This window comes from Halichoerus grypus, chromosome 8 (genome assembly GCF_964656455.1).
Source record: "Halichoerus grypus chromosome 8, mHalGry1.hap1.1, whole genome shotgun sequence".
In the NCBI taxonomy this organism is placed as follows: Eukaryota; Metazoa; Chordata; class Mammalia; order Carnivora; family Phocidae; genus Halichoerus; species Halichoerus grypus.
In genome coordinates this window covers 116,843,696-116,857,840 of record NC_135719.1, presented here as the reverse complement: position 1 = coordinate 116,857,840, position 14,145 = coordinate 116,843,696, and the positions used below count along the sequence as shown (strand labels likewise).

At 51.8% G+C, this 14,145-nt stretch overlaps 1 protein-coding gene across 1 annotated transcript in view; it reads left to right on the top strand.

Annotated features, from left to right (window-relative positions):
* The window catches only part of SPTB (spectrin beta, erythrocytic), a 107,933-nt gene that overhangs the window by 81,922 nt on the left and 11,866 nt on the right, over positions 1-14,145 (top strand). The window contains exons 13-22 of the mRNA XM_078053818.1: positions 349-499; positions 1,419-2,289; positions 3,364-3,501; positions 7,150-7,906; positions 9,099-9,301; positions 9,413-9,503; positions 10,901-11,047; positions 12,323-12,586; positions 12,944-13,150; positions 13,553-13,642. Coding sequence (XP_077909944.1) covers positions 349-499; positions 1,419-2,289; positions 3,364-3,501; positions 7,150-7,906; positions 9,099-9,301; positions 9,413-9,503; positions 10,901-11,047; positions 12,323-12,586; positions 12,944-13,150; positions 13,553-13,642 — 2,919 coding nt within the window. The remainder of the gene's footprint in view (positions 1-348; positions 500-1,418; positions 2,290-3,363; positions 3,502-7,149; positions 7,907-9,098; positions 9,302-9,412; positions 9,504-10,900; positions 11,048-12,322; positions 12,587-12,943; positions 13,151-13,552; positions 13,643-14,145) is intronic.

The window sequence follows — 14,145 nt, the reverse complement described above, 5'->3', positions numbered from 1 at the left end:
TCTGAATCTCCTCTCCCTCTACTGCAGTGGGTCTCATCGAGGATGCCCAGCAGACCGGCCACGGAGCTTTCTAAAAATGCACATGCCCAGGCCCCAAACCTTGAGACAGATGCAGGAGATCGAGTGTGAGGCTTGAGCTTCTGAAAAACGTTCCATGCCTGACTCTGAAAGGCACTCCCAGTAGGAAGTCCTGCCCTATAGCTCCCATGCTGAGCAGCGACCATTTTCCAGCCGCATCTGACTTCTGGCCCAGATACGATGGACACTCCCTTCGGAAGGGTCTCTTCTCCTCGCAGGTATGTCTTCAGCTCTCCTCGTCCCCTCTACCTGGTCTTTCCTCTTTGCCAGGCTCACCTCTTATCTGCCGAGTTCGGGAAGCACTTGCTGGAGGTCGAGGACTTGCTGCAGAAGCATAAGCTGATGGAAGCCGACATCGCCATCCAAGGGGACAAAGTGAAGGCCATCACTGCAGCCACCCTGCAGTTCACTGAGGAGACAGGTGAGGCCGCAGCTGTCCTCCAGCCTCTGGCTCGGCGTTCTAGCGCCCCAGCTTGGATAAGTCTCCTAGCTTTAGAATTCCGCTTCTTTCCTCCGCTGATGGTGCCAGAAAGAAGCTTGAAGGATCGTAGGATTCTCCAGAGAGCAGGCAGCTGCTTGGGTGATCTATACTCAGAAGGTGTTTATAAGCACCATCTGCCTTTCATTTACTCTGCTAGTTCAAGATACAACAGAGACAATTTAGGTTTCTAGCTTTGGGTCTTTTTTTAAAAAATAAAGTTTTATTTAAGTAATCTTTACACCCAGTGCGGGGCTCAAACTCATGACCTGGAGATCAAGAGTCCCACACTCTTCCAATTGAGCCAGCCAGGCTCCCCTCTAGCTTTGGGTCTTAAATAAAAGACCCTGTTGCCTCCTTGAAGAGTCATCTTGAAATTTGTGTCTGGGCCTTTTTATTTTATTTTATTTTATTGTATTGTATTTTTAAGATTAATTTATTTATTTGAGAGAGAGAGAGAGGAGGGACAGAGGGAGAGGGAAAGAGTTTTAAGCAGACTTTGTGTGGAGCACATAGCCCGACATGGGGCTCAATCTCACGACCCTGAGCTGAAACCAAGAGTCGGACGCTTAACCAGCTGTGCCACCGAGGCGCCCTGGTGTCTGGGCCTTTTAAAAAAAATAATTTCTTGTTGTGCATTTCTCCTGAGAGCTGACCCAACTTATTCATGAAGTGTTAGTGGTAACGAATTATAAAGAACCTGACCTGTCCTCTGAGCAACTGCCCCCCCCATATGCAATCCCAAAGCCCCCATAGGATGGCAGGTTCTAGATCATGTGGTTTTAGCCTGGCAACTGACCTGAAGCTTGCCCACAAGCAAAGCCCTTACCTCTTTTGTCTTCCCTTCTTTCATTCCTCATAGGATACCAGCCTTGTGACCCCCAGGTTATCCAGGACCGGGTGAGCCACCTGGAGCAGTGCTTTGAGGAGCTGAGCAACATGGCAGCTGGGCGGAAGGCCCAGCTGGAGCAGTCTAAGCGGCTCTGGAAGTTCTTCTGGGAGATGGATGAGGCCGAGAGCTGGATCAAGGAGAAGGAGCAGATCTACTCTTCCCTGGACTATGGCAAAGACCTGACGAGCGTGCTCATCTTACAGCGCAAGCACAAGGCCTTTGAGGATGAGCTCCGAGGGCTGGACACCCACCTGGAGCAGATCTTCCAGGAGGCAGAGGGCATGGTCGCACGTAAGCAGTTTGGGCACCCGCAGATTGAGGCCCGAATCAAGGAGGTGTCCGCCCAGTGGGACCAGCTGAAGGAGCTGGCTGCCTTTCGCAAGAAGAACCTCCAGGACGCTGAGAACTTCTTCCAGTTCCAGGGTGACGCTGACGACCTGAAGGCCTGGCTGCAAGATGCCCACCGGCTGCTCTCAGGCGAAGACGTGGGGCAGGATGAGGGGGCCACGCGGGCCCTGGGGAAGAAGCACAAGGACTTCCTGGCGGAGCTGGACGAGAGCCGCGGGGTGATGGAGCATCTGGAACAGCAGGCCCAGGGCTTCCCCCAAGAGTTTCGGGATTCCCCAGATGTGACCAACCGGCTGCAGGCCCTCCGGGAGCTCTACCAGCAGGTGGTGGCCCAGGCAGACCTGCGTCGGCAGAGGCTACAGGATGCCCTGGACCTGTACACGGTGTTTGGGGAGACGGACGCCTGTGAGCTGTGGATGGGGGAGAAGGAGAAGTGGCTAGCCCAGATGGAGATCCCAGACACACTGGAGGACCTGGAGGTGGCACAGCACAGGTCAGAGCCTGACTTTGTCTTCCTCCCCTCCCTCCGCTATGGCCTGCACTCCATCCCCGCCGAGGGGGGATCCACCTCTAGATCAGCAAGGTTCTCTTTGAGAGGTGATGGGATGCCCTTTATGGCTAAGGCCATGCACCAGAGCCATGCGTTCCAATCAGGCTCTGTGACTTTGGGTCCTTTACCCTGTGGGGCCTTCCTTAAAATAAGTAGGGGACCTTTCTAGTCCAGTTATTCAATTCCTTTTCAGCCACAGCAGTCTTTGTTCAAATGAATTGTAGACAGAACCCCTAACGTAGAACACAGAGGAAAGCAGAACCATTTAGTGAAGTAGGAGGTGAGAAGTCAGAACCCCACCAGCTCTCGCTTTCCATGGCAGCCCCTCAGCCACAGAACCCCGAAGGACCCCAGGGACCAGTTTGCAAAGCCCTGGGCTACAAGGCCCGCTCCTTTCCAGTACTCTGATTGTGTCCATGCTGTGGCATGGGGGACCGTGCATCCCATTCACGTGGCCCTCTTAAGTACAGAACTAGAGAGTTGAGGAGCATGAGAGGTCACTCCCTAGAGCATGCTGAGGTGGGCCCAGGCTGCCGGAGGGAAGGGTCCGCTTTCAGAACTATACCCTGGCCCCTGGCAGCATCCTCTTTTCCTACCCAGGGACAGAGCACCTGGCTGGGGAGGGGATCCTTCAGGGCAAGGTCAAGGCAGTGGAATTAGGGCCCAAGGGCAGCAGCTGTGGCCGTGGAGGTATGGCGGGTGTTCTCTCAGGTGATCAACACCCCCCTCTCCCCAGACACACCTCTTCGTTCCCTTGTACCTTTCCATTGAGCCAGTGGCCCATGGAGTAAGTAACCAGCTCTTTACTAGCCTGGTCCAAGAAATGGTAAACCATGAAATTGGACCCATGAACCAGAAAATAGGGTATGTCAGCGTATCTTTTTCCTTTCTGCCCCCTTCCCTAGTCAAATGTATTCTGGAGATGGAAGGAGAAAGCAAGAGCTCCACATTCCAGAGACTGGGCGGTAGGCAAAGTGCCCGTGCTTCCTCCCCAGTCATCTTCTCTGTCCATATCAGGTTTGACATCCTGGACCAGGAGATGAAGACCTTGATGACGCAGATTGACGGCGTGAACCTCGCTGCCAATAGCCTGGTAGACAGCGGCCACCCTCGCAGTGGGGAAGTGAAACAGTACCAGGACCACCTGAATGACAGGTGGGGCGTGGGTAGGGCTGGGGGCTGAGGGCGCCTTCTCTTGACAACTGACAACCCCTGGGATGTGACCCCGACGTCAGGACGCCTGCTCTGCACTGCCAGTTTGTCCCCTCCGAGCTCCTGTCTTTCTCAGCCTGTCTCCTTCTGACTCTGGAGAGCTAGCAGCAAGGTGGAAGGCCCTGCGTGGTGAAGAGTGGTGAATGCTGCCGGGCTTGGGGGGGCATCTCCTGGGGGATGGAGGAGCTGCTCTGAGTGCACGCGTAGTTAGAATCAGGCCATGTGCTACTCAGGCCACATTTCCCCAGACATTTGTAGGCCGGAAAAATTGCTTTCTGAGAGCTCTTAAGTACTGTCCATAAAAGAAAGCTCCAGCCTGTGCCAAAATGCAGCATCGATAATGAGGCTGGCTTGAATGCAGAGGAGAATTAGCAGGAAGCCTTGAGCACACTTTGTGGCTGGAACAAAAAACAGGCCCTGAGGAGCCTTTGGAGAGGGGGTGCTTTCAGTCTGAGGCGTAATTGCCATGAGTTCCCCAAGGATCTCTGAGGACAGCACACACTTCTGTGTTCCTGTGTGTTACCCGGGGCCCCGTGCACACAATACCACGTGTTCACCAGCTCCCCACTGCCCCAGCTCCTTTCCCCACACTTGTGTCTGAGCCTTGCTCTGCCTGAAGTGATCTGGGAGGTGGAGTTAGGCAAGACCCCGTTGTGTGGGGGGAAGAAATGGGGGTCAGCACAGTAGAGACTCTGATGGGGGCCCAGCAGGAGGCAGGAGGGTGATAAGGATACTTCAGAGCCACTAGAACGGGGCTGATGATCTCAGCATCCAGAGATGGGTACTGTAGTTCAGGAGATTCCTCTGTAATCTGAGGTTTATGCAGAAGGGGAAGATGTCTCTTTGTTCTTCTTTAGGCTTGGAGGTAATGGGGGGGGGGGGGAGTATGTTGTGTGTGTGTGAGTGTGCATGTGAGTGTGTGCATGTGCAAGACAGACAGGAGAAACTTGTTAGCTATCTATCTGTTGCCTTAATGAGCTATAGTCAGAGAACGATCTTTACAGATCCCTAAGCTTTGTACCATCCTAAGTGAAATACATCAAGGCACTTGCCATCCTTAGGTGAGAGAGGACCGGGGGCATGAAACACTAAGATGGTTTTCTTGAGAGTTGAAACGTACCTGAGAAGTCATCGAGTCCAGCCAAATACCCCCAGACTGCTGTGTCTCGTACAAACACTTCCAGGGGTAGGGAGCTTACCTCTTCACGGTGCAGCCCATCCCATACGGAGGCAACTCCTTTTGGTTAAAAGGTTTGACCTCCTATTGAATGGAAATCTCCCTCCTTGCAATTTGTACACATTGGTTCCGGCCCTGCCCTTTAGAGAGAACAAAACTGATTCTGATTCTTCCTCCATGTGATAGCTCTTCAAATATTTTTTAGAACAACAGTCATTCTTCACCTTTGCCCGAAGTCCTGCCTCCGAGCCTCCACTGTTCTGTCCACCAGACTCCTCCTTTGGTCCATTCAGGTTCCTCTTTCTCCCTGTGTCCAAGATGAAAAACTTTCTTTCCCTCCTTTGTACTGGTTTAGAGCCTTACATTCTACCTTGTATTATAATGACTTCTATCCTGAAGAACTATCCTACTAGACTATAAGCAAATGAAGAGTAATATCTTTATCTACTGCCCACAGTGCTTTGAGCATCAAGCACATAACTGTCTGAGCTTTCCTCTGTTTGGAATATTCTTTTCCTAGATAGCCACATGACTACTTCCTTACATTATTAAGATCTCAGCTCACATGTCAGCTTATTGGAGCAGCCTTCACTGAGCCGGCTGAAAACATCACTGCCTCCTTCCCACCCAGCCACTGTGCCTCTATCTCGTTACCTTGCTTTATTTTTTTCATTGCACTTGTCACCACTTGGATGAATTATGGACTTGTTTATTTGTCTCTACCCACTCAAATGAGAGCAAGCACTTTGCTTTGTTCATTGCTACCTCCCTAGAGCCTAGAACAGTGCCTGGCACAAGGCACATGATAGTTGCATGATAAATGCTTAGTGAATGAGTGAACAGGGACAAGACTGAAATATCTTCTGCCAAGCTTGGCACATACGAGTCATTCAAACACTTACTGAATAAGTGATTACCTTCCACAGTATGCATTCCAGTTGACCAACATTTTTTTTTATTATGTTATGTTAATCACCATACATTACATCATTAGTTTTTGATGTAGTGTTCCATGATTCATTGTTTGCGTGTAACACCCAGTTCTCCATGCAGAACGTGCCCTCTTTAATTCCCATCACCAGGCTAACCCATCCTCCCACCCCCCTCCCCTCTAGAACCCTCAGGCCAACATTTTTTTTTTAATAATCTTGGGCCCAGGACCAAACCTGAGGTTCTGACATGGCCTGGTCAGGGCTGACTGGAGTGGTTCTATCAACTTCTTTTATCTTGGAGACAGTGCAGCAGGGGGAACCAGACTTAATTCCCAGTCCATCCTCTCTGTAGCCTTTGCTGGTGGCTGCAGTGAGGCCACACCAGGAAAGACCCAGAAGGGTGAGATACTCAGGGCCCCATCCTTAAATAGATCACTACAGTGGCAGAGAGGTGCTCATTGAGATCCCGCTCCGATGGCCACCACGAGACCTGCCCCCATCACCCTTGTCACCCTCACAGCTCCCTTCATCCTCTCTGCCTGGTGTGTGCTGTATACATAGCACTTTATACTACAGTTAGTTTGTGAGCTTGTCTTAATTTCTCCCTAAATCATACACTCCATAAGGCAAAGTCGAGCTATGACTATATCCTCCCAACAGCTGACATAATGCTTATACCTTGTGGGTGTTCAGGAAAGATGGGCTCAGCAAATGAGCAGTCAGCACACTCTTAGGTGCTTACATGTTACTTACATATTACATGTCACTTGGAATGAGTCAGCTTGGGTCCAAGGAAAGGGTCCCTGGTGGTCTCGGCCCAGGCTGATGCACAGCTCTTTAGAAGAGGCTGATTGGGAGCTGCCGACCAACCCCAGACCCCAGAGCATGTGCCAGACCTTTGCATACTTCCCATTTCCATGCCAGCACTGCATCTGAAGGTTAAGGTTATGCTATCCATTTCAGTTATAACCCCAGCTTCTCCCTTCTCCCTCCTCCTCCTCCTTCATAAGGCCTCTTTTCCTTTAGAGCCAAGGTGATGTTTTTAGGCCTTGGGTACTTTGAACATGGTCTTGGGCATTTGTATGGTTCTTCTAGGGCCACTGGGACCCTATATCCTGATACTGTCTTTAAGTCGATAAATGTAAGCTTTCTAATTATTTTCAGCATTTCAAAAAATCTGGGCAAGTTTTATGTTTGTCCAAAATTTGACTACATACAGAGCCAAGCTAAGAGTCATTTTGGTTTCTTTACTTATGGTTGGAATCATATCACTGCTCGCCCCCGGCTGATGGAAAGATCTGATTGGCAGTTTATATTGTCTTGGGTAAAATTGGATAAATGAATTTTACTCATCACAGTGTGTTGGGTAGATGATTTTTTTAGGGTGCAAGATCTATGGGGAGAGACTCTGGTGGGAATCTGTGTAGGGATGCCCTGTGGGAAGTGTTACGAAAGAGGGTGTCTCCGTGTCCCCCTTGGCAGGTGGCAGGCGTTCCAGACCATAGTGTCAGACCGGCGGGAGGCAGTGAACTCAGCCCTCCGGGTGCGTAACTACTGCGTGGACTGTGAAGAGACTAGCAAGTGGATCGAGGACAAGATGCAGGTGGTGCAGGCCACTAAGGAACTGGGCCAGGACCTGGCGGGCATCATTGCCATCCAGCGGAAGCTGTCGGGGCTGGAGCGCGACGTGGCCGCCATCCGGGACCGGGTGGGTGCCCTGGAGCGTGAGTCGCAGCAGCTGATGGCCTCACACCCCGAGCAGGCAGAGGACATCGGCCAGCGGCAGGCATGTGTGGAGAAGCTGTGGCAGGAGTTGCAGGAAGCCCTGCTGGAGCAGGAAGCCTCGCTGGGGGAAGCCAGCCAGCTCCAGGCCTTCCTGCAGAATCTGGATGACTTCCAGGCCTGGCTGTCCATGGCCCAGAAGGCCGTGGCCTCCGAGGACATGCCTGAGTCCCTCCCGGAGGCCGAGCAGCTCCTACAGCAGCACGTGGCCATCAAAGACGACATTGACAGGCACCAAGAGATCTTCCAGAATGTCAAGGTATCCGGGGAGAATGTGATCCGTGATCAGACGGACCCCGAGTACCTGCTCCTGGGCCAGAGGCTGGAGGGCCTGGATGCTGGCTGGGATGCCCTGTGCCGGATGTGGGAGAGCCGCAGCCACTCCCTCGCCCAGTGCCTCGGCTTCCGGGAGTTCCAGAGAGATGCCAAGCAAGCTGAAGCCATCCTCAGCAATCAGGTAGGGAGAGGCATACAGGGCCGGGGAGGGGGGGGGTTGTCTCTTAGGGCAATAGCACTGGTGAATCCATGAATGTCCTCAGAGACCAAATTCTACCTTTTTTCAAATCTAAATAGTTAACATACAATGCAATATTGGTTTCAGGAGTAGAATTCAGTGATTCATCGCTTACATACAACACCCAGTGCTCATCCAAGCGAGTGCCCTCTTTCATCCCCATCATCCATCTAGCCCATCCCCCATCCCCCTTCCTCCATCAACCCTCAGTTTGTTCTTATCGGTAAGAGTCTCTTATGGCTTGTTTCCCTCTCTCCTTTTTTTCTTTTCCCCCTTCCCATACATTCATCTGTTTTCTTTCTTAAATTCCACATATGAGTGAGATCTTATGGTATTTGTCTTTCTCTGACTGACTTATTTTGCTTAGCATAATACCCTCTAGATCTATCCACAGTGTTACAAATGGCTAGATTTCATTGTTGTTGATGGCTGAGTAATATTCCATTGTGTGTGTGTGTGTGTGTATATATGTGTGTGTGTGTCTATATATATATATATATCACATCTTCTTTATCCATTCATCTGTCGATGGACATCTGGGTTCTTTCCATAGTTTGGCTATTGTGGACGTTGCTGCTATAAACATTGGGGTGCATGTACCCCTTCAAACCTTTATTTTTGTATCCTTTGTGTAAATACCTAGTAATGCAATTGCTGGATCGTAGGGTAGTTCTATTTTTAACTTGGTGAGGAACCTCCAAACTGTTCTTCAGAGTGGCTGCACCAGCTTGCATTCCCACCAACAGTGTAGGAGGGTTCCCCTTTCTCCTCAAATTCTACATTTTGGGGACTCTCTCCAGCCATGAATTGTGGGGAAATCCTCTTTTTTCCTTATCACATGCCTTTTCCAGCCCTGTTTCCTAAACTATGCCTTGTTCTTGGGTCAGTTACAGGCTGGAAAGGTGAATTTTCCCCTGAGCCATTACCCTTCCATATAGCTTTAGGCTCACTGTTCATTGGGTGCCTCTGGGGTGGGGATGGGGGCAAGGCCTAGGGTGCCTCTTCCTTGTACAGCCCCAGGGAGCACCATTCATGCTGTAGCCCAGATGGCTGTGCAGGGTGCTTGTGCCTGGCAGGTGCCCTCATTGCCTTCCCAGCTTGTCTTCATGCCTTGTCTGGAAACTTGCTTCAACAGGAATATACTCTGGCTCACTTGGAGCCCCCAGACTCCCTAGAAGCTGCAGAGGTTGGGATCCGGAAGTTTGAGGATTTCTTGGTGTCTATGGAGAACAACCAGGATAAGGTCTTGAGTCCTGTGGACTCTGGAAACAAGCTGATAGCTGAAGAAAACCTCTACTCAGACAAGATCCTGGAGAAGGTGCAGCTGATCGAGGACAGGTACTCTCTGCCCCCAAGGTCACGGGGCCAGACCCAGGTAGGGCTGGTGGCGTTGTTCAAGGTACCCGGGCGCAGCCCTGTGGTGATGACAGCTTCCGGCTTCCCTTCCAGGCACAGGAAAAACAAGGAGAAGGCTGAGGAAACTTCCGTCATTCTGAAAGACAACTTGGAGCTCCAGCACTTCCTCCAGAACTGCCAGGAGGTGAGGCTCCAGCAAGGCAGGACACTTTGCAGGAGGTTCCCTTCTAGGAGCAAAGTGCCCTAGGGGTAGAAAGTTCACCGGGGCAGGCGGGGGGGAGCACCTGGCTGGCTCAGTCAGAGGAGTGTGCGGCTCTTGATCTCGGGATCATGGGTTTGAGCACTGCATTGGGTGTAGAGATTACTAAAAAAATAAGGAAGGGAAGGGGAAGGGAAAGGAAGGGAATGGAAGTCCACAGGGATCCTTTCTAAGTTGGGAGTCTGGAATTTCGTGAAGGGAACTCTGGGTATTTGATAGCTTAGGTCATCCTCTAGAATCTTTGGTTCTATTATTTTTTTCCCCAAATCTATAAATTTTAATTTGCCTACTCCAGGGCAGGGTTTCTCAAAGAGTGGCCTGAGGGGTATCTATATAAAGAGTCCCCTAGGGCCCTGATCAAGGCTGGCTTCAAGGACAGCCCGCCTGTGCATTCATCTAGGGCCCCATGCTTGGTTTAATGCTCTGTGGTTGCCATCTTGAAATTCTTAATAATTTTGAGCATTTCCATTTTACACTGGGCCCCTGCAAATTATGGAGCCAGTCCTGGCCCTTGTTAAATGCAAAGTCCTGGGCCCCACTCAGGCCCAGATGAATCAGAACCTCAAGGGATGAGAGAGAGAGAGCAGCGTTTTCAACAAGCCTCCCAGTTGGAGAGCTGACTCAGAAGGTCCTTGCTCAGCCTGGGGTGAGTTGTGCAAGGAAGGTTTTTAACCTGCACTCCTGAGTCCCTCCATGAGTGGTACTTCTGTGTGGAATGGTGCTTTCTCTGACTTCTTTCTCTCTCCCATCCTCATACCCCTTTCCTCTCGGCCCAAACAACTTTGTTTTCGTCTGCCTCTGCCCTTGGCACCATCCAGGCTTGGTATGCCGCCAGGTCATCTTGGAAACATTGGATGCTCATCAGAGTTCTTCCCTCATTGTTAATTACAGGTTCTGCCCTTGGCTTCTTCCTCAGATAACATTTTCTCTGTGTTTATTAATGATTTCTCACCTTACTGCCAAAGGGTGGATTTATCTATCCATCCAGTAAACACTCACTTCTTACAGTAGGCCAGGCCCTGTCCTAGGTCCTGGAAAAATGGAGAGAAGCATAAATATCCTTGGTGTCACACTGCATACACTCGGCTAGAGCGTATGAGAAGACACTCAGGGGCTGATATTTTAGCCCTGAGACAACACAGATGAAGTTGCTTGTGCTGAGAGTTAGGGACCCAGAGTTTTGGAGAGTGGTACTCTGCTGTATTCATACTTCCTCCCCTGGGCCGCCTTCTGCAGCCAGAGGTGGGCAGCAGGTCCTGCCCTGAGCCCCTGGCCAAAGAGGTCCACTCAGAGACTGTTGGACTCCCTCTTTCTGTCCACAGCTCACTCTCTGGATCAATGACAAGCTGCTAACATCTCAGGATGTCTCCTATGATGATGCAAGAAACCTGCAAAACAAGTGGGCAAAGCACCAGGCATTTATGGCAGACCTGGCTTCCCACCAGGGGTGGCTAGACAGCATTGATGCGGTAAGTGAGGCGAGTGGTGAGTGCCGGGGGCTCTCTGCTCAGATGTGCGTGCCTGAATGGGGCTTCACGCGGGGCATAGGCACCGTCTGAACCTTACTGGACAGTACAGAACCTGCAAGTGAAAAACTTCTCTAATTAGTAGTCCAGCCTTCAGAGCTCCTGATTTATCCAGTCCTGTCAGGCCTGGTCAGAAGTGGTGCGTCCTCTAGGGCACCTGAGTCTGGAGACAGTCCAGACACTGAGGATACCTGAGGGAGTGCCTCAGCCTCTGCTGCCCCCAGGACACCAGTTATGTCCGTGGGCCTCCCATTATCCTCACCAGGGCCCCAGCACTGTCCTGCCCGAGGGCAGGGGGATATGGCAGATGAGCAGAGTGGTCCAGGGGACCATGGGTCCTCATCGTTTGGATGGGCAGGACCACCAGGGAGTGGTCATTCACACCCCTCATAGATGGGGGACCCTAAGGATGACCCCCTTATAACGGGCCTGCTCCAGAGCCCAAGTCAAAATGTAGCTGGCGTTTAATCCGGGAATCCCTTACCTTTGCTCCTCCCTGCTGTGGCTGTCCAGGAAGAAGCAGGCGTAGTAGGGTCCACACGGGGCAACATCCATAGTGGTCGAAGGTGCAGACTCTGAGCCAGACTGTCTGACTCCTCAACCTCCCTGTGCCTCAGTTTCTTCATCTGAAAAATGAGGATAATAACTACCTACCCAAGGGAATTGTGGACATTAAAGCACTTAGCATACATAGTACTTGGCACTTATGGGGCATCCAGTAAATATTGATTGTTATTAGCAACATATATTCCTAGGCCCAAGTCATATCATACCGTATCCACCTGAAAGGCATTTATGCAGGTGAAAACCCAGTAAGACAAACCCAGTAACGAAAAGATATCACCAAAGGCTAGTGCACAGCCTCTGGGAAGACAGTCGAGAGAGTGGAGGCCTTTCCATGCTGGCTGTACCTGGATGGATCTTGAATCTTTTTTTTTTAATTAAAAAATAATTTAACATCAGCTGATCCTGGTCTGCAAGAACTGCCCACACTACAGTCTCCCTGAGTCCTTTGCCCCAAACACACCCCTCCCTGTCACACCTTCTCCTGCCAATGACTCCGAGGGTGCAGAGTCTCTCAGTGGAGCCTCACCTGAGTTCTAGGCAGATTCTGCGCCTCCGTGACCTCCCCTCGGTGAACCCCCGGCAACCCCACGGAGCAGGGCTGCTTCAAGGCTGCCGGGCCTCAGAGGTGAGCCCTCCTGCTTCCCCACGCAGGAAGGAAAGCAGCTGATGGAGGAGAAGACCCAGTATAGAGCCCTGGTGTCCCAGAGGCTGGAAGACTTGCACCGGCTCTGGGATGAGCTTCAGGCCACCACACAGGAGAGGGCCCAGCACCTCTCAGCTGCCAGGAGCTCCTACCTGCGCTCACAGACCCACGCTGACCTCAACAAGTGGATCAGCGCTATGGAGGACCAGCTGCGGTCTGATGACCCGGGCAAGGACCTGACCAGCGTCAACCGGATGTTGGCTAAGCTGAAGGCACGTGAGTGGGTTGTAGACTGGGAAAGTTGGACTAGGAGATCTGGGGGAGCAAATCTGAAACCTGAAAGTACTCCTTCTGTTCCTCTGAGCTGGGCTTGAGCAAAAATGTCTCCTGGTTCATAACCCATCTCCTACTCCTTTGCAGTGGGTAAGAGAGGGATCCTGGGTTAAAAATAAAGCATGCACGAGAAGTATAGGACAGGCACTTATGGGAAGGATGAGTGGGGGCATCCAGGGAGACTTCCTGGGGGAGGCTGGCCTTTAAGGATGGATAGGATATGGATGATGAAGAGGACATGGGACTACCCAGGTGCCAAGGCTGTTACTAACAGACTCTGTCCCCTTGTGTCCCAGCGTGTGGAGGACCAAGTGAACGTGCGGAAAGAGGAGCTGGGGGAGCTGCTTGCCCAGGTGCCCTCACTGGGAGAGGAGGCAGGAGACACAGACATGAGCATCGAGAGGCGGTTCCTGGACCTCCTGGAGCCCCTGGAGAGGAGGAAGAAGCAGCTGGAATCATCCCGAGCCAAGCTGCAGATCAGCAGGGACTTAGAGGATGAGACAGTGAGTTGGCCGCAGACCTCACCCCCAGGGGCTGAGCCGGCAGCTGCCATCAGGATGACTGGCTGCTGCCCAGGGTGGTTCTTAGCACATGTCTGGTCCTCTCGCCTCCTGATCTCAGAGCTGTTGTGATGATTACATTAAATATGAAAGTGGAGCCAGTGCTTTTTGGACGGTAACTCAGTCACAGACTTTGGGACAGACAGACTTGGGTTCAAGACCCACCTATATTACCTTCCCCTTGTATGACCAGAAGCAAGTTATTTGGAACCTCAATTCAAAATATCTGTGTGTCCCCATCTGTAAAATGGGGACAGGAGAGAGCTCTGTCTGACCCAGGGTGAGTGCTTGGAAGAGGGTGGCCACGACTATCACCAGCTGACCCCTGCCTTCTGGTCTCTGTAGCTCTGGGTGGAAGAGAGGCTGCCTCTGGCCCAGTCAGCCGACTATGGCACGAATCTGCAAACTGTGCAGCTGTTAATGAAGAAGAATCAGGTGAGTCCTGCTTCACCTGGTTAGTCCCCCCACCTGCACCCTCCCTGCCTCTGCCCTGCGCAGGGTGGAATGCCCAGCCCTGACCTGCAGAAGGCCAGCACCAGCAAATTATTGTTCTTGTTGGTAGCTGTGGGGCCCCTAGATCCCGTAAAAAGAGCAGCTTTGGTGATGGCAGAGAGAATTCTGGGAAGTCCATGGCAGGGCCAGTGCTGGTAGGGGGGTGTCATGCTTCGGGATTTGGAGCCATTCAGACCCATCGGAGCCTCGGTGAGTGCAGCACCCTGGCCTGGGGTGTCATGTGCTTTATCGCTTCTGTATCCGTGGCCTCCCTGAAAGGAAGCCCATTAGCTCCTGGTTTCTTTCCCAAGACTGATTTGCCCCTCTTCCAGGACTGAGCCTGGCTGGTTGGGTATCCTCAGGGCAAGTAGGCCCCATTTCTTCTGCCACATGAGGATACTCATGGGAAGCCACTAAACTTGGTCCCTGAGCCTATTGGAGCAACA